General features: G+C 46.5%; 1 protein-coding gene and 1 long non-coding RNA gene across 5 annotated transcripts; one reads left to right on the top strand and one right to left on the bottom strand.

Moving 5' to 3' along the window:
• The first annotated feature begins 256 nt into the window (after positions 1 to 256).
• ERLIN2 (ER lipid raft associated 2) lies at positions 257 to 19737 on the top strand. 4 transcript variants are annotated; one of them, XR_007151532.1, is made up of 13 exons: positions 257 to 369; positions 1560 to 1681; positions 3190 to 3271; positions 4459 to 4505; positions 6386 to 6447; positions 6602 to 6727; positions 10802 to 10875; positions 11035 to 11093; positions 11629 to 11720; positions 12525 to 12614; positions 14289 to 14368; positions 14760 to 16754; positions 19726 to 19737. XR_007151532.1 is itself a non-coding variant. In XM_047855695.1 (12 exons), exons 2-12 carry the CDS (start codon positions 1575 to 1577, stop codon positions 14952 to 14954), a joined length of 1014 nt encoding a protein of 337 aa, XP_047711651.1. In that variant the 5' UTR covers positions 257 to 369; positions 1560 to 1574; the 3' UTR covers positions 14955 to 18205. The 4 variants fall into 4 exon arrangements, 3 of the variants coding, with proteins under 3 accessions (XP_047711651.1, XP_047711652.1, XP_047711654.1); XM_047855695.1 differs by lacking the exon at positions 19726 to 19737 and having other exon boundaries at positions 14760 to 18205; XM_047855696.1 differs by lacking the exons at positions 257 to 369; positions 19726 to 19737 and adding an exon at positions 400 to 649 and having other exon boundaries at positions 14760 to 18205.
• Positions 18827 to 23036, bottom strand: LOC125163645 (uncharacterized). The gene is made up of 3 exons (XR_007151533.1): positions 22545 to 23036; positions 21879 to 21989; positions 18827 to 18992 (listed from the first exon to the last, which is right to left on the bottom strand). It is a non-coding gene; the product is annotated as an uncharacterized LOC125163645 (long non-coding RNA).
• Positions 23037 to 23154: the final 118 nt, after the last annotated feature.

Below are 23154 nucleotides of genomic sequence, written 5' to 3'. Positions count from 1 at the left end.
CCAGGGCAAATTCCAAAGTCAAAACCTCGGAAAGCTACACGCTCAGTCACTCAGCACCCGCCGCTACTAGCGTCCTCCCGCGCGTCACTCTCCAGGCGCTCCGCACCGTCCCCGCCCTGGAAACCCTAACCAGAGGTCCCAACGGGCCGGACCAAGCCGAGGGCGCCCCCTGGCGCCCACGCGCGGACACTGAACTCGGGGAGCGCGGGGGCGGGGCTGACGAGCTAAGAAGGCGGGAGTCTTCTCGCGTGAACTAAAGGCGTCATCGAGGCGACGGACCCGGAAGGAAGTAGCGTGTGGAGGGGCGTGGCGGTTTCTACGGTTGCACGGGGGTTCGGACGAGTACGGAGCGCCTGGAGGGACAGCCTGGTACGCGGCCCCCGCCCCTTAGTGTTCGCACTGGGCCTTTTTGCGGCTCCCGGCCCGAGCTGATCAGCCGTTCTCCCGGGCTCGAACCCCAGCAGCCTCTCTCCCTCAGGAGCTAGAAAGCAACCCCTTTCTGTTTCGTCCCTTCCCCCTGAACCCCAGGGCGCTTGGGACGCGCGACCCTCTCTCGGAAGAGGGCAGGGAAGGGGCGCGATTTGGGAGCGGGGAGGAGGGCATCTGCAGAAAGGACACAGCTGCAGATCGGTAGCTGGAGTCCGCTACGGTAAAATAAGCGCCTTGCAGATGTCTGAGCCCTAGCTATGTTAGTCCTGGGAGGCAGAATCCACGCCCTGCACGGGTGGGCCCGGGCACGCCTGTGAACTTTGCTGTCAGTTACCATCGTTTTTCCAGATCCTTCGGTGTTCAGAAAATGAGTCTCTAGATGCCAGCTCTTTCTCATCCTGGTGCCTGGACCCAATTGGACCCAGGAGCCCATCTGCGCACCCTTGGGAACCCTCTTTCTTCTCTAACCGTGGGGCTTGGGGACCTGTCGGGTGCAAAGTGCCAGTCAAGTGTATGGGAGGGAGTGTAGAGCCCTCCCCCCTTTAGATCCAGAGGAATAACTGGGAAGGTGGACGAAAAGCCAGAGAATCCCATCATGGAATTCTGCTCACATGCTGTGTCTGTCGCTCCAGCATCTGGAAGGACTAAATAATGGTTTCTTTTGAAATGGCAGGCAATTAGGACTGGGAGGCTCTGACCAGAATTACATAGCCACAACTGCCTGTCATTTGACATCCTCTGTAATTTGGGCAACATACTGCAGCTGCCTCTCTTCCCTTTTACTAGCGTGAGTGGCTCCCGTGACAGCACATTCGTGTTCACAGGAAGAGAAGGCTGTGTTCTGAACGCTGCCCAATTGGCACTGGTTCTCTCTTGGGGCCCGGCTGTATCTGGAGCCACTGCCTCTCCAGCGAGGTGGGGAATATAATTCCACAGCTAAGGAAGGAGTGGGAATGTTGCCTGAGAACAGGGATGAAGAGAGTTGTAGATCTAGCCTTGTGTTCATACTACAGCAGGCTGGATAGGAGCCACTTACAGGGAGCCCAGCTTAGTAAGGTGCTCTCTCTGTTTGTCATAGCTTTTCTCCTGCATGTCGGACCACACACATTTTCTTGCCTCTTTTTCCCTAGGATAAAGGCTCACTGATGGCTCAGTTGGGAGCAGTTGTGGCTGTGGCTTCCAGTTTCTTTTGTGCGTCTCTTTTCTCAGCTGTGCACAAGATAGAAGAGGGACATATTGGGGTGTATTACAGGTAAGAAAGGGACAGGGAGAAGCTTGCAACTTCCTGTTAAATGACTTTCTTTCCTACTCACTGTCTAGCAGATTCTGTTGAATATCTGTGTACATTGAATAGAGGAATCTTTTAGACTGAGCTGTTGTGTCAGTGACCAGGGGAGGGGGGCATCTACACACACGCTTATATACATACATAAATGTAAATATGAAACTTCATAGTCTCAAGTTGATGCTGTGGACGGTGAATGATAAATGTGTATAGAGGTTTAGAGTTAAAATCCACAGGAAACCAGTGCTTGCAGGTTATCTCTGAAACCTCGTTTTCTCATATCCCCCTCCCGGCATCTTGGTGCCACAAGGTTACCTCCGACGAGCACCAGTTCTTGATGGCAACTTGAGCTAGCCTGATCTGCCAGTTTGTACCCACTCTTTAAAATTAACGTTTCAGGCAAAATGAGAAATCCTGCAGATTGATACATAACCGTTCAGGCAAGCGCTAGGATAGTGGTTCTTACAAGAAAGCTCCGTTGGGTAGCTGTTTTATTGCTCTTTTTAAAAAATATAATAATGTATTTTTTTCCTTCATAATATAAAGCAAAGAAGCACTTACAAATCTTGGGTTGCTTTCCTTTCAGTAACCTCCATGACCAGGTTTTTTGCTTTAAGTCTTTATGAGCTCCTTCTTATATATGCTCAAGATATTCCTGGATTGCTGATAGCAAGTTCTAAAAGTCTCCTTGGGATCCACTCTCCCCTTTATTTCTCCCCACCTTCTGCTTATGTGTCCCCCAAAAAAGGCTTTTAACTTTGTTACCCTTTACATACAACTTGGTTATAAAGTAATGCTACCGCCTGAAAAATATTTGTAAATGATTTTTAACAATTTTTTAAACATTTTTATTTATTTTTGAGAGATAGAGACAGAGTGTGGTGGGGGGGGGGTGGGGGGCAGGGGCAGAGAGAGAGGGAGACACAGAATCCAAAGCAGGCTCCAGGCTCTGAGCTGTCAGCACAGAGCCCGACATGGGGCTCAAACTCATGAACCGTGACATCATGATCTGAGCCAAAGTCGGATGCTTAACCGACAGAGCCACCCAGGCGCCCCTTGTTTGTAAATGATTTTTAAAGCATTTCTAAATTATTCTTTTGATTGTTCATGTCACTGGGATCCAGCATTAGTGCAGTTAATTGATAAATGTGTTACTGGACTTAACTGCCCTCCTGGATTGCCACAAGCTCAACGGATATGACAGAGTTCCTCTTACGTTAAGTATTGCCAGGGATTCTGCCGTCTTTATTCCACTTGGCCCATGTGCCTATTTTTCTTGCCACAAAAGCATAAATAATGGTTTTATGTTTTACCATCAGACTTCCTAGAATATTAGGGTCGAGTTGAGAGGAAGGGGTCTGTGGACATGGCTGAGGCACGTGGCACTCTATATGAAACGTTTATGGGGCCGGTGCAAATAGTATTGATGTAATAGATACCTCTTGCTAAACTGCCTCTCTCTTCTTCCTCTGCAGAGGCGGTGCCCTACTGACTTCCACCAGTGGCCCTGGTTTCCATCTCATGCTCCCTTTCATCACATCATATAAGTCTGTGCAGGTATACTTGGCTTATGGGGTATGTTTGGACCACTGCAGATTTGGAGTGTTGACAAACGCGTGATTGTAATTACTTAACCATTAGGTCAGTATAATGCCTTTCCAAGGAATCTCATACACACACACACACACACACACACACACACACGTACACACACATATATATGTGTATACATACATACGTACATGTGTATGTATATATGCACATGTTTATATACACGTATGCATATATGCATGTGTATGTGTACATATATGTATATGTGTATGTGTATGTATATATATCTAATGGAGAATGAGGCTCCATGAACCATGTACTCTAGAGCTTTATTTGGTTGTTGAAATAGCTGGATGGGGTCATTGCCTTGGCCCAGCAGCCCCAGCTGGGAATTATTTCTTCACTTCAAGGTAAAACCAAAGAAGAATATGTTCTGAATATATAGAAGGAAAAGTAGGGTGCGTGTGTCTGTGTGTTTTAAATCACAGGCTACCAAGATAAATAGAAATAAAACATGGTAAATTTGCTGGTTCTTATTTGAAATTCATAGATGTGAACATAATTTGGTGGGGGGGCGGGGGGTTGGACTCAGTGAAGGGAAATGACATCTAAGTAGAAGTAGGATTAGTTATGACAGATCTAAAAGCCTGGCTAAGTTAGACTAGCCATCTTTGAAGTATGTCCAGCTAAGAGGAATAAGATTTAGAGAATGACTTTAAAACTAACCCAGGAAAATATCCCAGGATACCTCCTCAGCATTCTCCCTGTACATCACTGCTGCTATTTCCTCTGCTCGATGGTTTCTAGAGTGCATTTGTGCACATGACCTCACGAGTCTTACAATAAGGCTGAGAACGGGCTGAGCCAAATAAAGAATCCGCTGTTTCAAGACTGGTAAAGGAAGAGACAGAGATAAACACAGGTCTTAGGACTCCTAATGCAGGGTCTTTTTTACTAAGTCATTACTAAGCTCATCTGTATGGTGATTCACTTACAGTGAAGGGGGGGGGTAGGTACCTTTGTTTGGGTGTCACACCCTATAAGTAAGGAGGATTAGGTGAAACATTCATGTTTAACAAGAGCAAAGCTCATCCCAGATAACTTCAAGGACCAGGCCATTTGGGATTCTAAAATGAAGTTACTTTGCTTGTCACTGCCCATTTTACAGCATTTTATGTCTCCTCCATTTCTAGACCACACTGCAGACAGATGAGGTGAAGAACGTGCCTTGCGGGACTAGGTAAGGGCCCCGGGGTAAAGCAGTTACACCTGCAGCAACAGAAGGGCTGTCTGGCTGACTGCAGCAAGAGATAGCGAAAAGGGATGCATTCCTTCTTGGTAGTTTTACCAAGTTCCCCACCTCCTAGCTCCCTAGGCTCCAATTTGACTAGGTGGTGCAGTGCATCGGGGAAAATCATAGGAGGTAGACAGGTTTGGGAGAGCCTGGGATGCTGTGGTAAGTTTGGACTTTTTCTGTTGCAAGTGAAGATCCACTAAAGGCCTTCAGCAGGCAAATGACCCGATACAAGAAGATAGGTTTCGCATAACCAGCTATGGAGAATGTTTTAAAGGTAGGGGGAGGGGCGCCTGGGTGGCTCAGTCGGTTAAGCGGCCGACTTCCGCTCAGGTCATGATCTTACAGTTCGTGAGTTCAAGCCCCACATCAGGCTCTGTGCTGACAGCTCAGCACCTGGAGCCTGCTTTGGATTCTGTGTCTCCCTCTCTCTCTGCTCCTCCTCCGCTTGCACTCTCCCTGTGTCAAAAATAAATAAACATTAAAATAATAATAAAAAATAAATAAAAAGGTAGGGGGAGACCTCAGGGTCTGGTGATCCAAACAGAACACTGCTCTAGTGGTCCGCTTGGAAAGTAAAGGAGATCTAAACTGGACAGGGTGACAAACACCACCACAAGGAAACATGGGAGCAAATCCAGAATTAGGGCATCTCACGGGATAATGGGCCTGATCTCATCACAAGGAGGAGCTTTGGGTTGAAAAGGAGACTTAAAGGACATAAATGTGATGGATGGTGAGCCTTGATTAGAACCTGGTTCAAAAATACCAGCTATGAAAGACAGAAAAGGCCTGGATTCGTCAGCTCGGGCTGCTATAACACAGCGCCACAGACTGGGTGGAAACTGGTGAAGCCTCTCTTCCTCGTTTGCATGTGGTGGCTTTGCTGTGTGCTCACACGGCCTTTCCTCTGTACATGCAGGGAGAAAGATGTTTGGTGGCTGCCTTTTTTCGTTTACCACTCTAATTGGGTGAGTGCCCCACCCCTAAGCCCTCATAACCTTAATTACCACCTGAAAGGCCATCTCTCAATACAGTCACCTGGGGGTTTTGGAGTTTACACTTAAGGCTTTGTGGAGGGCACACACTTCAGTCTGCAGCAGGATCGAGTGAGGAAATTGGAATAAGGACTAGGTATCAGAGGCTGTTAAGGAATTCTTGCTAATTTTCTTAGGTTTGGGGATGGAGTTAGGACTACATAGGAGAATGTCATTACTCCTAGGTGAGTGTTGCTTACTAAAGTATGAAGGGGTAAAGAGTATCATGACTGCAACGTTGAAATGTTCAGCATAAAAAAGATCAATCAATAAGGTAAAATGTTAACAGTTGTTAAGTTTAGTGTTCGTGTATGGCCGTTAGTTGTACTATTCTTTTCACCGTTCCTGTATACCCAAAATTGTTTATAAAAACGAATATTTGCAGGGAAAGGGAAGGGCTGAACCAAAGTGAGGGTGGAGACCGTGAGAAATGGTGACCGGAAAATCCCACTGTGACCTTTAAGTTCTGAGAACACCTTGACTTTTCCCTGCAATTGATTGCTTCAGTCAAAAGGCATGGCAGATTCAAAAGATACAGACTATTTTTTCTTACTGGTACCCCCAAAAGTTTCATTTTTCTCCATCTGGAGATATTTTTAGGATGTGTGGTTTCTTGGGAGACTGTGTTCTTGCTCCAAACTTGGAAGATTCCTACTTGGAGATCCCTCCTGCCTTCTGACCTCCCGAGAACTCTTTCTTGCTGAGTCACACTTCTTACACCATCGCCCTGGGACTGCACTATGTTCCAGAGCCTACTGGTGACTTCTTTGTCCCTTCTTCCTCCAACAGTGGTGGTGTAATGATCTACTTTGACAGAATTGAAGTGGTGAACTTCTTGGTCCCAAATGCAGGTACGTTTTCCCAGTTTCCCTTCTCCACCGGCTTACTTTGCCCAGCGTGTCCCCCCACACCAACCCCCCACCAGGGTCTGCTGCAGCACCTCAGGCAGTGGCGGGGGGTGGGGGGCTGCCTTTTCTTACCTTGCAATCCCACCCTCCCTCCCAGTGTATGACATAGTGAAGAACTACACTGCCGACTACGACAAGGCCCTCATCTTCAACAAGATCCACCACGAACTGAACCAGTTCTGCAGCGTGCATACGCTTCAGGAGGTCTACATCGAGCTCTTTGGTAAGGAAGCCTCTTCTGGCCATGGCATGCCTTGGCAGCTGTTCCCCCCCACCACCGACTTCCTAGCCACCGTAGGGCAGGATGGGTACGGGTGGACAGGAAGTGCAAGCCCAGTGCTCAGGAACCGGTCTGTGCTGATAGCAGCAGAAGGTCAAGAAGGCAGGTGAAGTTTGGGCACACAGATGACAGTGGACTGGAGGCCTCCTGGTCCACATCAGGGCTGGAGTGGCAGTCGTAAAACACCTGCTGTCCCTAAAACACCCTTCTATAATAAGACAGGGTCAGTTCTCAAGAACCCGAGAGAGTATCCAACCCAGCAGCCTCATTTTCAGATAAGGGTACTGAGTGAGGCCCAAAGAGACAAATGGCAGGGCTGAAGCTAGAACTCTCGCTTCACCTTGCTTCCCACCACACCACGCCGAATGCAGGGAAGCCAGGAAAGGTGAGGAGGACGGCAGGAGTCGCATTTAATTCTGGAAGGGGGACAAGGACCAGAGCTACTTAAAGTTCCCAGAGCTTTGTGGTGGTGGGTCTTTTTAACCCTATACCTGTAGGGATGAATAGGAAAATCCTTAAAAGAATCCACGTACTTAAGTGGATACCTTTTGTCCTCTTTAGCCACCAAAGTAAACATAGTGTGACTATAGCAGCAAGGGAGGGAAACAGTTCAGTAATCCTTAAAGCTCTTTCGCAAGAAGCGTTCTGGTTCAGCTTGCTGCCGGAAGTGTTCTAGTAGCCGGTGCCGAAAGTAAACGATGGTACAGCTAGTCTTGATATGAGGACTAGACAGTGACTTTTCCCAGGAATCTTCTGAAAAAGGACCGTGCGTGAGGACGTTTCAGAGTAGACAGGGGAGGAGCACCTGGTGCTGCCGGAGACCGCGATCAGAGCCCCCTGCACACGGTGTTCCAGATTTGGGAAATCGTCAGAGTCACTTTCAATTTTTCTGCAGTAGGAAGTGAATCTAAATTCCCTTTAGAGGGTTTGGATTCAGCATGCTTTTACAAAAAATGCAGTAAGTTTGCCTTATTTTTTTCTTTTTTTTACCTCAAACTGATTAGCATTTTATAAAATATCATTACTTTTCTCTACAGCCACTGTTTTAGAACTTGTGCCATTAAATGAACATTTTAAAGCATTTGAAACAACAAAAGGCAAAGGAGTCTAATTTCCATGAAGAGAAAATGAAAATGTGACATCATTTTGCATTAGAAAACTTCTTACTGTCAAGGCGCCTGGCTGGCTAAGTCAGTGGAGCACGTGACTCTTGATCTCAGGGTTCGGGCCCCACATTGGGGGTAGAGATTACTTAAAAATAAAATCTTCAAGACAAAGTAAAAAGAAAGAAAGAAAACTTACTGTCACAGAGATAAACTTAGTAGCTTAGTGAAGCTTCTTTTACAGAAAAGCTCAGAAAATATATTTGCTTTGAAATGTTTTTCTTTTTCTTTTTCTTTTTTTTTAATTTTTTTTAACGTTTATTTATTTTTGAGACAGAGAGAGACAGAGCATGAACAGGGGAGGAGCAGAGAGAGAGGGAGACACAGAATCTGAAACAGGCTCCAGGCTCTGAGCTGTCAGCACAGAGCCCGACGCGGGGCTCGAACTCACGGACCGTGAGATCATGACCTGAGCCGAAGTCGGACACTTAACCGACCAAGCCACCCAGGCGCCCCATGTTTTTCTTTTTAAAGTTAAGTCTTGGGGGGGCGCCTGGGTGGCGCAGTCGGTTAAGCGTCCGACTTCAGCCAGGTCACGATCTCGCGGTCCGGGAGTTCGAGCCCCGCGTCAGGCTCTGGGCTGATGGCTCAGAGCCTGGAGCCTGTTTCTGATTCTGTGTCTCCCTCTCTCTCTCTGCCCCTCCCCCATTCATGCTCTGTCTCTCTCTGTCCCAAAAATAAAATAAACGTTGAAAAAAAAAAATTTTTTTTTTAAAAATAAATAAAGTTAAGTCTTGGGGTGCCTGGGTGGCTCAGTCGCTTGAGCATCTGACTTTTGATTTTGGCTCAGCTCATGATCCCAGGGTTGTAGAATCGAGTCCCACGTCAGGCTCCATGCTTAGATTCTTAAGATTCTCTCTGTCTCCCTCTGCCCCTCTCCCTTGCTCATGCTCTCTCTCTTTCTCAAAAAATTAATCAATTGATTAAAAAAATTAAGTCTTGGGAGATCACTGTCTTGCTTAGAATCTATTTGCATCTGTAAAGAAGAAATTCATGTCTTAAATCCCACTCGTTAGGCATGGAGGTTTTCTCCTGGTTCTGTCCTCTCAGGACTCACAGACCTGACTCAGCTTCGCGGCCTAATTCTCATCACTGCTTACCCTGCTGCATCCTCTCTGCCCACTTTATAAATTTTTTTATGTTTTATTTTTTATATTTGAGAGAGAGACAGAGAGCGAGTAGGGGAGGGGCAGAGAGACAGAGACAGAATCTGAAGCAGGCTCCAGGCTCTGAGCTGTCCACACAGAGCCTAATGCAGGGCTTGAACTCACAAACCATGAGATCATGACCTGAGCTGAAGTCGGACCCTTAACCAACTGAGCCACCCAGGCACCCCAGTCTGCCCACTTTATAAAAACATTACCTGGTACTTGCTCAGAAGTTGACCTGATTCAACCTCTTTGTGTAATATAACCTAATCAGAATTTATCTGCAGAACTATAATGTGTAAAAAACTTACTAGTATTGCTTTGATAATAAACCACCTTGCAAAATATTTCTTCCAGATTGTCCTAGAAAGTTACTAGCCCAGGACCACAGGTGTCCACTAATAAATGACAATGTTATTATTAACCTAGGGAGGGCACAGAACATCTCAAATTTGGTTGATCTATCTAAAATAGAAAATATGAAACGTGATGTTTACCTCCATCTGTCAAATTGTTAAACACATATCAGGTCTGAGGTGCTGCCTTTGGGGCATTTCTCCCTCATGCTGACAGGCTCATGAGAGCATATCCAGTCCATAGAAATGTTAAAATTCCTTGCTGACCGATATGACAGTTGAAGAAAGTGCCATTTTAGACCTAAAAATTAAAGCATAGTGACCAAACAGGTTTATTAGTTTGACTGCTAATAGTCAAACTGGAAGAGAAGGCCCAGGCCAGAGAGGGCAGCTGTGGCCCCGCACAGTCACAGCCAGAAGGGGCAACCAGTTAGAGCTCTTCCTAAACTTCTCTATGAAACGACTCCCATGTGAATTCTGACAGAGCAATCAGGGCCAAAGCAAACGACACATCAGAGGACTTGGGCTCATTTCCAGAACCGTAAATTTTCATTTTCCCCTTGTGTTATTTGATGGGAGTTCTTAATGGAAATAGTCTTCCCTGGGGCTTTCCTTGACGTCAGAGTCTGTTTTTCTGGTAGAAACTTCTAAAATTACCAGATTTAATGTGCTTGGCTCCCTTCGAAATACCTAACACAACCACTCCACCTTCCTTCCTCTTGAAAATGGGGGCCCGCCCTCTGTTTCGCTGCTGTTGTCTAGGGGAAGGCTGCTGCCTGACTCAAGAAATGTGCTAGAATTGTTGTTTGTACTTGTTCTTTTGAAAGCTCAGTTTCCTTTTGGGCAAGGTTGATATTTCAACAGCCTCGGTGATTTTATCTGGAGGCCACAGGAAAAGGACACTCTCCCATCTAGCTTATGTAGAGGGGCCGCACAGGGATGTCACTTTGAAAGATGGGTGGCGGGGGACGCCTGGGTGGCTTAGTCATTTAAGCATCTGACTTCAGCTCAGGTCACGATCTTCTGGTTCATGAGTTCAAGTTCCATGTCTGGCTCTGTGCTGACAGCTCAGAGCCTGGAGCCTGCTTCAGATTCTGTGTCTCCCTCTCTCTCTGCCCCTCTCCCGCTCGTGCTCTGTCTCTCTCTCAAAAATAAATAAACATAAAAATTTTTTTAAAACAAGAAAGATGTGCAGGGTATCTTTAGATTTCTGGGCTCTGCCTTGGAAAGACCTTTGGCCTGTCAGGTGCATTCTTGAGCTGGCGTGTTAGTTTGTACTCTGCCCTCACACTTTCCTCCACCCTGCCTAAAAAACGTAACAACAACATTTTCGGTCTTTCTTGATTCCAGATCAGATTGATGAAAATCTCAAGCTGGCTTTGCAACAGGACCTGACCTCCATGGCCCCCGGGCTCGTCATCCAAGTAAGCATGGCCACTGTGGGACACCCCCTGGTAAAGGTGTATCCCCCGCTCTTCCAAGGGATGTCCTTCTCGTGCAAGCAGATCAAGGGCTAGTGGCAGCTGCTCGGGTCCCTCACCACCCTCACCTTCCCATCAGGTGCTATTTTTATCCTTTCCCAGGCTGTGCGGGTGACAAAGCCCAATATACCCGAGGCGATCCGCAGAAACTACGAGTTGATGTGAGTATTCCCTCTGCCCAACCTGTACCCCCCACTCTGTCCCACACCCCTCACCTCATCCCATCCCAGAGTTAACCGAAGCCATGCCACGCGTTTCTTCCCCTCCTTGAGTATTCAGCACAGCCCGCTGCACCGTAAGATGGGGCGGGTGTGTCGCAACAGTCACCTGGGCTCCGGAGAAGCCCTTTCAAGCAGCAATGCTTTGAAAAGGGCCAGGGGGCATTGTTTGTGCTTCATGGCTCGTGCCAAAGAAGATGGGAGGGAGAGGCGGTTCAGTGGGCAGGCAGGTGCATTTTACCTAAGTAAGTTATGCTTTAGTTCTCACAAATGAGTTATTTGGGAGGAGAAAGAGAGCCGCGTTACTGCCTGCAACAGATCTGCTCTTACTTGGGACAGGGAACAGCCTTCCAGGCGAGAGTGAGAAAGCCAGGTTTGCCTCTCCTCAGCAGAAGTTTGGTTCCTCCAGGGGACAGTGAAATTCCTTGGAAGCGTTTTCAGCAGCCGCCTCACGGCTGCATACTGTTCTTCCCTTCAGGGAAAGCGAGAAGACAAAGCTGCTCATTGCAGCCCAGAAACAGAAGGTGGTGGAGAAGGAAGCTGAGACAGAGCGCAAGAAGGCCCTGATCGGTCTGGATGTGGTTCTGGGATCCCCTCTCAGGGCGGAAGGGCTGGGGAAGGCGGGCAGATGGCGAGGAAGCCTCGGGCGCGATTAGGTCACACAGTCCTGCAAACCCTGGCCGTGCACAGGAGCGGCACTTGTACTCCCGGAAGCGACGCTGAAGTTGTCAGATGGTGGGCAGGGCCGGTGAGCTTTGAGTCTCCCCCTATCTCTGAAATGAAAGGATCCCTTCCTAGTTAATTCTTAATCGATAATAGTAGTAGCTAATACTTCTCAAGCACCTACCATGAGCCGTGCACTTTTCTAAGCACTTACATGTGACTCGTCTCCTCACAAGCACGAAGGGACTAATTAACGTGCCCAGTGTCATGTGGCAAGTAAGTGGTGGAAATGGGGTTCACCCGCAGAGACCCTGGCCAGAACCCAGCTCCTAACCTCTGCACTAGATCATCAACGACTACTGACTGCTTCCCAGAGTCAAGTGGCAGGAAGAACCTTTTTAGACACTACCGTATTCCTTAAAATACTCTTTTGGGAGAAACACCCCTGTGACTTAGGAGAGAGGTTGGGACTCATTCCTCGCTTTCGTGGGAGGGCCCAGGTCTCCCGGCTGACTGTCTCGTGCCGATGTCGGGGTACTGCACTCACGGGTGCAGTCCACACGTGCCCGCCGTGGTCACCCTCTGGGGCCCTCCCTCTGAACACATCCGCATCCCCGCATCAGGGACTCTGATCACAGGAAGGGTGGGATTTAGTCTAGCCTGTGAGATATCCATAGTGCTCTAAGCCTTTTCTCAACATCGTCACTACAGAGGCAGAAAAAGTGGCTCAGGTGGCAGAAATCACCTATGGGCAGAAGGTGATGGAGAAGGAGACCGAGAAAAAGATTTCAGAAATTGAAGGTGAGCAAAGCTGAAATGAGTGCCTGAGTTTTCCTCACGCCCCACTGTGTGGCTGGGTGGGGGTGGGGTCGGGCGAGCCCTTTCCTTGGCTCTTTAACCTTTGTTCTAAGGTGTCCTGATTTCTTTGGAAAATTCCTTTTTCTCTGTGCTTTGACTCAAGTTTGGGGGAGATTTGGGCCAGGCTGGCATACGTTTTCCACTTCAGAGAGCGTTCATTCATTCAACAAATGTCCATGTAGTGCTGTTAGGTGCTCTCGGGTGAGGAGTAAGAAAAAGGGAAATTGTGTAAATCCCTGCTGTCTGGCAAGGGTCTCAGTGGCAGTGAACTCAGAGGCTAGGCCAGAACAGCCCCTCCTTGTGCCGTGCCTACCCCCCACAGCTGTGGCTTCTAAGTCTGTTCTCAGTATCCCTATGGTAGATACTGAGGCAGGTCTGAAAAAGACACCTTTTCGGTACCAACAACACTGGAGCTGGAGAAAAAGTGTTTTCTTGACTGGCTTTTCTGAATATTATGCACCTTCAGTTCCCTGCCCCTGAGCCCTCAGCTCATCCCCACCACCTGCCCTTTCCTTCACGTGGTGCCTTATATCAAGCAAATTCTATGACAAAAATAGGACCTCGAGGCCCAGCTTCGAAATGCCATGTCAACTTGAACTCACCATGGGGCTCTCAGGCTTTGCAGGGGCCCAGTGAGGAGCCAGCTGGGATTTTACAGGCCAGCAGTTCCTTGTTAGGGAGCTCTCTGCAAAACAACGCATTTTTATTTCTTATAAAAACATGTCATCAGGTGCTAAGACCACTTGAGTGGGCCCCATGCAGCCAGCGCCCCTGCCAGACTGTGCACTCTTTCCGCCCAGGGCCGTGCTGGGGGTGTGCAGTAAGAACCCACCCACAGGCTGACCTTTCTTCCAGGCTTTTTGCTACAGATACTACACGAGGCTGGCCGCATTCCCAAGGCAAGGGAGCAAGCATCAAAAGTTTTGCATCAGCTTGACAGAAAGCTGGTCTCAGCAGATTAAGGAAGTGTTTTGCTTGCATGGTGGAAGTTTAAGTAGGTCTTCATCCAAACAGGTATTAGTCTGGACCATGGCATGGACTTCTCTTGTTGGGAGTTGTGCCAGCTTAACCAGTGTTAACTAGAATCTTTTTGAAATGGTCAGTGGAAATAAAAGAGAAATGAAGTTGGAGAGGGACCGAGCTGTTTCATGTTCGTGGCATCCAGGTTTAGGGGGAGCCACTTCTGGCTGTCTTTAGAGCCTTCTTTGGGCTCCTCGCGCTCTTGCTGTGCAGCACAAGAGGGGTGAAGTGGCACCCCACCCGTCTTCCCAGACGCGGAGCGACAAGGACTCAGCCTGTGGACACAGGAAGTGTCCCTTGGCAGCACTTTTCCTGAGACTGCCTTTGTAAGTGTCGCTGGGCATAGCAACAGACGTGCTCAGAGTTGGTCCCCACTACCCGGAGATGCCTTCAAAGCATTTTTCACCCATGGTTGATTTTCACAACAACTTGTGAAGTAGGAAAAAATGCCTCTTTCCACCATTTCATGGAACAGGAAACCAAACCACAGAGAGAAAAGAGCAGTCTCCCAAGGTCACAGAGGCAACCAGGGGAACGTCACAGGGCCCAGGGTTCTGGTAACGTCTACACTGCAGTTCACTGCGTTCTTGCCCTCAGATGCTGCCTTTCTGGCCCGGGAGAAGGCAAAGGCTGATGCCGAGTGCTACACCGCTATGAAAATCGCTGAAGCAAACAAGGTAAAGCCCAATGCACCTGGTGACGAGAGGGTATATTTGGCTTTGGGCTGATGTGGTTTGAGGGTTTGTGATGTTGGATGGCCACTGCCACCAAAGCCCCTCCTAGCCAGACGTGCTGGCTGCCGTGCTGTGTGGGCCTGGTGCTCCCCTGTTCCTTAGCCGTGCCTCAATAGAAGCTCAGTTGTCGTGCTAAACCCAGAAACTCCCTAAAACTCCCTTGCAGCTCTGACCTTGGAAATCAGTACCCGTTACTAACAGAACAGTGAGACCAGGAAGGGGTAGGGAAGGCACATTTCTTTGACAAAGATGCTCTCCTTGTGAAAAGTGAAGGGTGCCACCCAGAGTTTTCTCGAATCTGCCTCCACATAGCCGCCTTTCTTTTTTCTTACAGCTGAAGCTGACCCCTGAGTATTTGCAGCTGATGAAGTACAAAGCCATTGCTTCCAACAGCAAGATTTACTTTGGCAAAGACATCCCGAACATGTTCATGGACTCCGCAGGCGGTCTGGGCAAGCAGTTCGAGGGGCTAGCTGACAAGCTGAGTTTCGATGATGACCCCTTGGAAGCAGACCCTGAGGAGAATTGAAATTTTTGTATATGACCTCAAATGACACTTAAAAGAGATCTTTATTTTTGAATGATGAACCAGGATGCTCCTCCCTCCCACATTACCTGCCTTGACTCTCTCCCACATTCGGTGGTGAAAAAAAAGAAGAAATGGATTTAAATAGATCCCCTCCCTGGGAAGGACGGGAAGGGGTTGATGATTTGGGGTTTTATTCAGGTAAGTGGGTCAGATGACTTCTGTTAAAACTGGGAAACCATGGCTTTGACCTTTGCCCTCTAGACACTAATTTTAGCCCTTTGAAGCAGATTTAAGGAGGGACTCAGTCATTACAGAGTGGGAGAAACGTAGGGTGTTGCCTCCAGGTGATCTGATTTCCCTTATTTGGGAAAACGGGGTCCAGTTTTCTCGCCGCTGCCTCCAAGGTGGGAGACACCTGGGGGTGAGGCCCAGCAACTGAGCAAACGTGTGCTTTTGAGTTTGCCAGCAGAGCTGCGGGGGGACAGCTGCAGGGGATGTTGGGCTTTGCTGGCATTTCTCTCGGGGCGTCTGTGAGTCACGTTGGCATGCTTTTCTGGAGTCCTCTTAAGGAAGAACCTGAGCTGTCGGCTCTGCAGACCTTTCTGTCCACTGCCCTCCTTGCCCCAGGGCTCAAAGAACGGTGGCTTCCAACTACATTCCAGAGTCAGGCTTTGGGCACCACCACACGCTTCTTTTTAAAACTTTTCACGTGTTCTGTGATTTGGTTTTTTCCTCTCACGTCTGTTCATTGAATCCACTCGGGATCAGGAAGACAGGAACAAACAACCCAAGTGTCTTAATAGCTGCTGACGTGGGGTCGTCATCTCTCTCAGCCACCGTGGCACCTGCTTGGCAAACTGCGTATGTTCCTTGAGATCACGTGTCTTTTCTATTGTGGGGATTCTACCTTGAAGAGCTCCTGTGGGGGAGGAGGACGGTCCCCTGGAAGATCTCCTAGTCATAATGCTTCTAGCTTGTGCTGGCATTAGTCTGACGCAGCGATAAAAAGGGAGCCCATTCTCTAAGTAGCACGTGTTTTTAAATCTAAGGCACTGACAGCCACACAGGGGTCAGACTGAGTGCTAAATCTCCAGAGACAGTGATGGGGGTACATGCCCGAGGCCCTGCCCTGGCCCCTGGGTTGGAAGGGCTGCATCAAAATCTGTTCAAATGTTTGAGTTTGGTTTTAGTTTTGTTTTTGTTTTTCCATTTCTAAGTAGGAAAAATTTGAGTCACTCTGGGAGATTTGGGATGGAGGAGAACAAACATGAAAGAAAGGTTTTCTTCTATCCTAAAACGGGGGGTGGGGTGGCGTTCAGCTTATGTAGCCCACGAGTCGTGAACCAGATTGTTAGGTTGTCTTGAGTTAACTTGCAAACACGTTGGTATTCTCCATGACAAACTCTGGTTGAGGATTCAGCCTTGTTATTAGCCTCCCCCCCTCCCCCTGCCACCAAAGAAACTACCACTGTACCCCCTCAGCGATACTATGAATGATACTTTCTGGCACAGATCCCCACTTCATTTTTGATCCCATGCCCAGACCTGGTTTATCGAACGGCCCCAAAATTCGGGCCAGCTTGCTCCCAAGTAGCACCAGGCTTGTCTAGGTTCCTGGGAACAATCAGCCTGCTTAGGTAGAAACAAAATGTGAACTCCTCTGAAATGCTGCCCTTCTCTGTTCTTATCTCTGGGACTTAGAATTTTCAAACCACTGGTCCTGGTCACACTTTGTGCAAGCAACCACATGTTTGTGGGAATGATGGGTTTTAATGTGCTCACAGGCGCTTGCAGAAGACAGTCAGTCTCCTGAGGCCAACAGGGTAACCGTCATTAAGATATACTCACCCTCCTCCATTTCGGTGCCATTGATCCCTTGTTAGGAGCAACAGGACACATGACATCCAGCATCCCCAGTTTTCATATTTGTCAGCTCCCCCTACCCTGAGACTTGCCGCCTCGGCCTCAGAAAACGCTACCTTAACAGAACCCAAGGCAAGGATGTCTCAGCCTCTGAACAGTACGTTTGCTCAGGTTCTTAACTTGAAAGTCTCCCTAATACCAACATTCTGTGATAGTTTGTCCCTTGCACTAGATACACTTTAACCACAACAGAGCCTCAGTAAAGTCTGCTGCACCTGCCCCCCTCACTGCTAATGTTGCTTCCTCTTTAACCACAAAGTATAAATGTTGCAGTAGCCCTCGGTTCAAATTCAACGGTTATCTATAACCTGCCTAAATGGTGAAATCATGGAGGTCAGCGGTTTCCTCAGCATGGGACTAACCAGTCTGTCTGTGCGACTTTGTTTCTTTAACACTCACTAGAAAATCCGATCTTAAAACATTTGAGTTCTAAACATGTAAAATGTGACAGCCTACGATTTTGTAGGCAGCAAAGTCATGGCTGCTATTTATAAATGGAACTTCTATCAAAATAAGTAACTGTTTATAAAATTCAGTTTTTGTAGGATTTTCCAAGGAAAAGTCACCTTGGCTGAATGTTTCTCACTAAACTTTACAGAAGTGGTTCATATTCGGTACTGTTTTTAATCACTTTTTTAATATAAGGACAGAATATTTGCAAGGAAGCCAAAGTTTGTTAATAATTTTTATAAGACTAAAATAACATAAATCTGAAGGTAACTGTGGTCATATTAAGTTGAAGGAGGAAAAAAATTGACAATTGTAGCACTATATTGATCCAAAAAAAGTTGTTTTATACATGATCTGTTGTAATTTCTATGGGTATGTGTATCTTTCAGCACTGATAACTTTGCCATTTACAGAGAGTAAGTAGTGAAAGTAAGATCACCGTATTTACTGACTTCTCTAAGTTTGATTGAAGATAAACCTCCCTCAGTTGAAAATAAACCTGTATCTTGGCTAGTGGCTGCTCTGTGTCCATGAACTTAACCTCTACTTTAGTGCTCAGTAGGATTCTAGCCACGGTTTCTATTGCTTCCTTAGAAAAGAGTTAATAGCCAATCAGTTTGTGTTTGTATTTCCATTTCTGTGTAAGCTGGTAATTGAATAGTCAAACAAACTCTACTTTGAAAGAGCCCCAACAGTTTAATGATCCCCTTTGTAAATGAGAAATGATTCTTGTTATATTAATAACTCTATAAATTATATGCTGGATTAATTGCCTTAGGTTGATAGCTGGAGGAATTGTTTTAGACAACACTAAAGGTGTGAATTTATATCTGAGTTTTATTTTCAGTCTTGCTAAATAAAACAAGTCTTTGTATTTACTTTTTATTTTTTTTAACATTTATTCATTTTTGAGAGCGACAGAGCACAAGCAGAGGAGGGGAAGAAGAGAGGGAGACACAGAATCTGAGGCAGGCTCCAGGCTCTGAGCTGTCAGCACAGAGCCCAACGTGGGGCTCAAACCCACAGTGAGATTATGACCTGAGCTGAAGTCAGACGCTTAACTGACTGAGCCACCCAGGTGCCCCTGTATTTACTTCTTTGTTAAAGTGAAATTCAGCAATAGCTCATGTTAGGATAGGTGATATAAAGAAATAAAACTAGTGGGGCACCTGGGTGGCTCAATAGGTTGAGAATCTGAGTCTTGATTTTGGCTCAGGTCATGACCCCAGATTCATGATGGGATCAAGGCCCTTCTGGCTCTGCTGAGCATGGAGCCTGCTTAGGATTCATATTCTCTCTCTCTCTCTCTCTCTCTCTCTCTCTCTCTCTCTCTCTCTCTCCCCCTCTCCCCCTCTCCCCTCCCTCCCCCCACCCCCTCATTTGTACGTGCTTTCTCTCTCTCAAAAGTAAACTTTAAAAAATATATATATACATAAATATATTCAGACGAATACCCCCATCATCAATGTAGAAACAGTAAACAACTAACCTGTAAACTTGGCATGATTCTGGGTAGGTGCTGTAGAGGTTGCTGATTTTAAAGATTCCATAGCGGCTGCACTTCCCCAAAGGGCAGAGATACCTTGAGTTGAGCCAAAACTCATTTTGATATCAATTTAGTGAGAAAGTCACAGTCTCTACTCCGGAAAGCCGCCCAGCCTAAGGCTGCCAAACAAAATACAGGGTGCTCCGTTCAGTCTGAATTTCACATGAACAACTAATAATTTTTAGTGTAAGGATGTCGCAAACACTGCATGAGACACACTAAAAAAATATTAATTTATATGAAATGCACACTTAACTGGATATCCTATATTTTTATTTGCCAAACTTGGCAACCCTAGCCCAGGCTTTCTGAGTTTTTTTTTTTTTTTTAATGATGCTCCCAAACTTTTTCTATTGGTTTGAGAGCTGCTACGCAAATACTATGAACTTACAATTGAACAGGTAAGTTAAGAATGTAGTTACTGGCATTAGACTGCCATGATTTAGATCCCTGCTCTACCATTTTTTAGGTGTATGGCCTTAAATTCTTTAACCTCTCTGAGCCTCAGTTTCCTCATCTATAAAATGGGGTGAGTGGAGGAAATGAAATAACGCACGTGAAGGGGTTAGCACTGTGCCTACTGTGGGTAAGTGCTCAGAAATAACATTTTCAATCATTTGGAAAAACAGGCCTAGGAAGCATACAACTATAAAGTGGGTAAGATTACAGACTGCCCGGCACAGAGAGGGAAAGGGGAACAATATTAGAATGCAGCAAACAGTATTAAGAATACAGCTTCTACAGAAATGGCATGTGTAAAAAGTAAGCAGGTTTGCAACTGTGGAGAACTCCCAGTTCTCTGATTTAAAAGCAGTTGAGGTGGGACACCTGGGTGGCTCGGTCAGTAGTGAGCATCTGACTCTGGCTCATGTCATGATCTCTTGGTTCGTGCATTTGAGCCCCGCTTTGGGCTCTGCGCTGAGCTGACAGCTCAGAGCCTGGAGCCTGCTTCGGATTCCCGATCTCCCTCTCTCTCTGCCCTTCCCATGCACAAGCTCTGTATCTCTCATAAATAAAATAAGACATTAAAAAAATTTTTTAATAAAAAATAAAGTTGAGGAGGCTAGCAAAGCAAAATGCTAAGACCAAAATGTAAAAAGTAAGAAAATAAAGCCCATGGGTTGACCCCATAAAAGGCATAAGGGGAATTTAGCGACTTCACATTCATAGAAGTTGCATAATGGTTGGCTAGGTATCCTCTAGCTCCCCAGAGACCAGAGAAGAGGAAATTAGTTTGCAGAATGAAGTATTTTTTAAAAGATTCTACTTGAGATAAGACCGGCTAAAATTTGAAATCCAGAAAAGTAGTTGTGTGCAAATAGGAAATAAATCCAGGGATTAACATGAATAACATTTTCTCTGATGCTTTTCAAAAATTGGGGAGATTCTATGCTGTTTGGAGGGTTTAAATGTCATTCTAATTCTGTAGGAAAGATCAAATGATCTCTAAAGGTCCTCCCTAGGTCTGTGGTTCTAGAATCTATATTCACATTTCAAAAGCCAAATGTGACAGTATGTTTGCTGAGGGATTGTTGTCATGGTTTCTCTACCTCAATTCATTTAAACTGGGGCACAGACATCACTTCTCCATTTCTCTTTAGAGCCAAGTAACCAGGCAACATTAATTTTCTATTATTTTATCTCTTTTTATCCCCGAAAGAATCACAGTATGCGCAGAAGGAAACAGTTTTAAAATCCATGAATGCATTTCCCATAATTCAGGGCCTCAGACTATAGAGGTGAATGTTTTAAACACTTGATGGCCTTTAGGATGAATAAGTATACTAGATTTTTATAAAATTATATAATCTGTTCCTCTGGGTATTTGGCTTTTTAATCTTTCTCTTCTCCCCTTTATCCTTGCAAACTGTCAGAGCAATGTAAAGACAGTTGCTGGTGATGATGTGATTGTGGACTTCCATTTTTTAAGGATTAGGTGGTAGGGAAGAATGAAAGGTTAAATAAATTACATGGTTGATGTCCCAGAAAGAGGAAGAGAAGAAATTAAAAAGGAAAACCAGGAGAAAAAAGTGGAATACAATTCATTCAAAAGCATAGCTAAGAAGTAAAGAAATTGGAAAATGTGAAATGATGACCGGGGTCACCTTGATCTTTTTGCCTTTACTTCCATTTATTTCCGTAGGGTTATAGAAGGTTAGCGATGAAAAGCATCTTAGAAATGAATCCGTAGTAAAGCCTGTCTTACTCATCCTGGTCTCCCCAAAGGTACCTTTACAGAGAAATGCCTCAATAAATGTTGACTGAATAGATAAGAAGGGTGGGGGAACTCACATGTGTTGAACGTTTTTGCACTCGCTTTGGCAGAGCACTCTACTAAGGGTGTTAACACGTTATCTTGATTGATCCCCCCCCTGCAGCTCTGAAGGAGATTGTGACTCCATTTTATAAAAGAAAAACTAAGGACTTCAGTAACTTATCCAAGATGCCAGTTCAACAATGAAACCAAAATTCGGTGTGTCAATCCTGTGCCACCACTACCCAATCTTGGCACCACTATTCTTATTAACTTGAAAGTTCAAATCACTCTCCTGATGCCTTTTTGGGAGCCATGCACACATTCAACAGTGGAGGCTGCGGTGGGGGAGGTTGACCTTAGAATTCAAAGACGACACCTGACCTACGAAGTTACTCCTACTTGTTAACAACCTATCACCTGAATTATACATCCTTTAGCTCTGATGAGGTGTTTATGGTTTTTTAAATGTTTTCCAAATAGCGTGTCACTTTATGTCAGGTTCACCCAATGCTTCCTCTATACATCTCTTCAACATGATCTCCATCACTGTAATCCCTTTTGTTTCACCAGTGACCGCTGCCTAGCCCCAGACCTTTCAACTCCCTCTCTCTAGAGCAAAGGTCTATTATGTACACACCATGAATAATTATTCTAGTCATTTTTAAAATTTTTATCATTTTGTCAGGAGTAGAAATTATCAAGTCCAGAGCCATTTTGACAACCCTAATTTACAGATACCCCCAGTTACCTGTAAACAGAAACTTCCCCCAAAGTAGTTCTTGATGGCAAGCACCCTCGGTTCTGCTCAAAGTGATTTTCCGGAACACAACATATGAAATTTTATCTCAGTTCCTGGGGCCTGGGGAGATGGTAATAGAAGAAAGAATATTGCCCTTTATTTCCCGAAGATTTGAAGTAAGCCCAGTCACCCCAAGACAACCTGGGGGACGCACTTTGGCCCTTTCTCCAACATAATAGCGTCCCACTCCAGCCAGTTGAAACGTTTGAGAATCTTTAAACAGTACAGCCAAAAGCACTTTCCGTAACAGAATTCTCTCTACCCACCCACAGCACCTACTATTTCACCATCTATTAAACTTCGTATTTTACTGTGTTAGCCTTTACATTGTTTGGCTCCTCGCCATGTTTATGACCTTCACACTGCCCAGAGCTGGACACATAAGGACACTCAAGACTGGACTGAATGTGTGCGGAGCTCATGCTAGGCGGTCCAAGGCCACCTGTGCCCTCCGATAAGGCAGCGCTACCGCAGGTGGTCACCAATCTCTTGAAATAATGGATAGCCCGAACTGGGGCATGCGGTAAGTCAAAACTCTGCACCGGGTTTTGTAAATTACGTACGCTTAAAAAGATCTCAGTAAGGTTTCCTATTGGTTGCATACCGAAACCTTACCTTGGAGGTACTGGGTTTTAACTTGGTGTTTAATGTATTCATTAAAATGTCTTACTTTTTCTGCGCCTATTGATAATTCTTTGAATACATGTGTGGATCGCATCATATTGCTATTTGACATCACTGGTGACAAGGATGACAAGAATAACCATATAATTGCATCGTGCCGTTTCCTCCAGAAACTGTTTTCTGTCTCTTAAGGGTTCCTCACGAGCCTCATCTGAGACACCAGCAGCCATGTCTCCGGCTCTAGCAGCTTCGAACCCTGGTCCCCGCGCACAGAAATCTTAGCTCACAGCTCTCTCAACGCCAGGGACCGGCAAAAATGTGGGTCTTTTAGAAAGGAACCAGGACCCCGGAACAGGCCGCGTTTTTTGCGTCAAGAAGCTCCCGCGGGGACGCGGACCGTGGCTCAGGCAGGAGGACTGGCAAGGCTTGCCAGGGGGCACCGGAACCACGTCAGGCCGGCCTCCCCACACCCATCCCCCGCCTCCGGAGCGCCGCCTCCAGAGCGGGGCCAGGCTGTCCCCAGTAAGGCCGGGGACGACCTCCCCAAGATGGCCGCCGCGGCGGGGTGGGGCCTCCCGCCACACTGCCCCCGTCCCGCCCC

This window comes from Prionailurus viverrinus, chromosome B1, assembly GCF_022837055.1.
Source record: "Prionailurus viverrinus isolate Anna chromosome B1, UM_Priviv_1.0, whole genome shotgun sequence".
NCBI classification, from domain to species: domain Eukaryota; kingdom Metazoa; phylum Chordata; class Mammalia; order Carnivora; family Felidae; genus Prionailurus; species Prionailurus viverrinus.
Note: the sequence above shows the minus strand (reverse complement) of the source record. Positions and strands in the feature narration are given on the sequence as shown.

Bases quoted from the DNA above. Each gene is read 5' to 3' on its own strand.
- ERLIN2 (XM_047855695.1), top strand. From the start codon at position 1,575: ATGGCTCAGTTGGGAGCAGTTGTGGCTGTGGCTTCCAGTTTCTTTTGT. The intron at 4,506-6,385 runs GTAAGGGCCCCG...TTCCTCCAACAG, and splicing joins AACGTGCCTTGCGGGACTAG to TGGTGGTGTAATGATCTACT. The intron at 10,876-11,034 runs GTAAGCATGGCC...ATCCTTTCCCAG, and splicing joins CCCCCGGGCTCGTCATCCAA to GCTGTGCGGGTGACAAAGCC.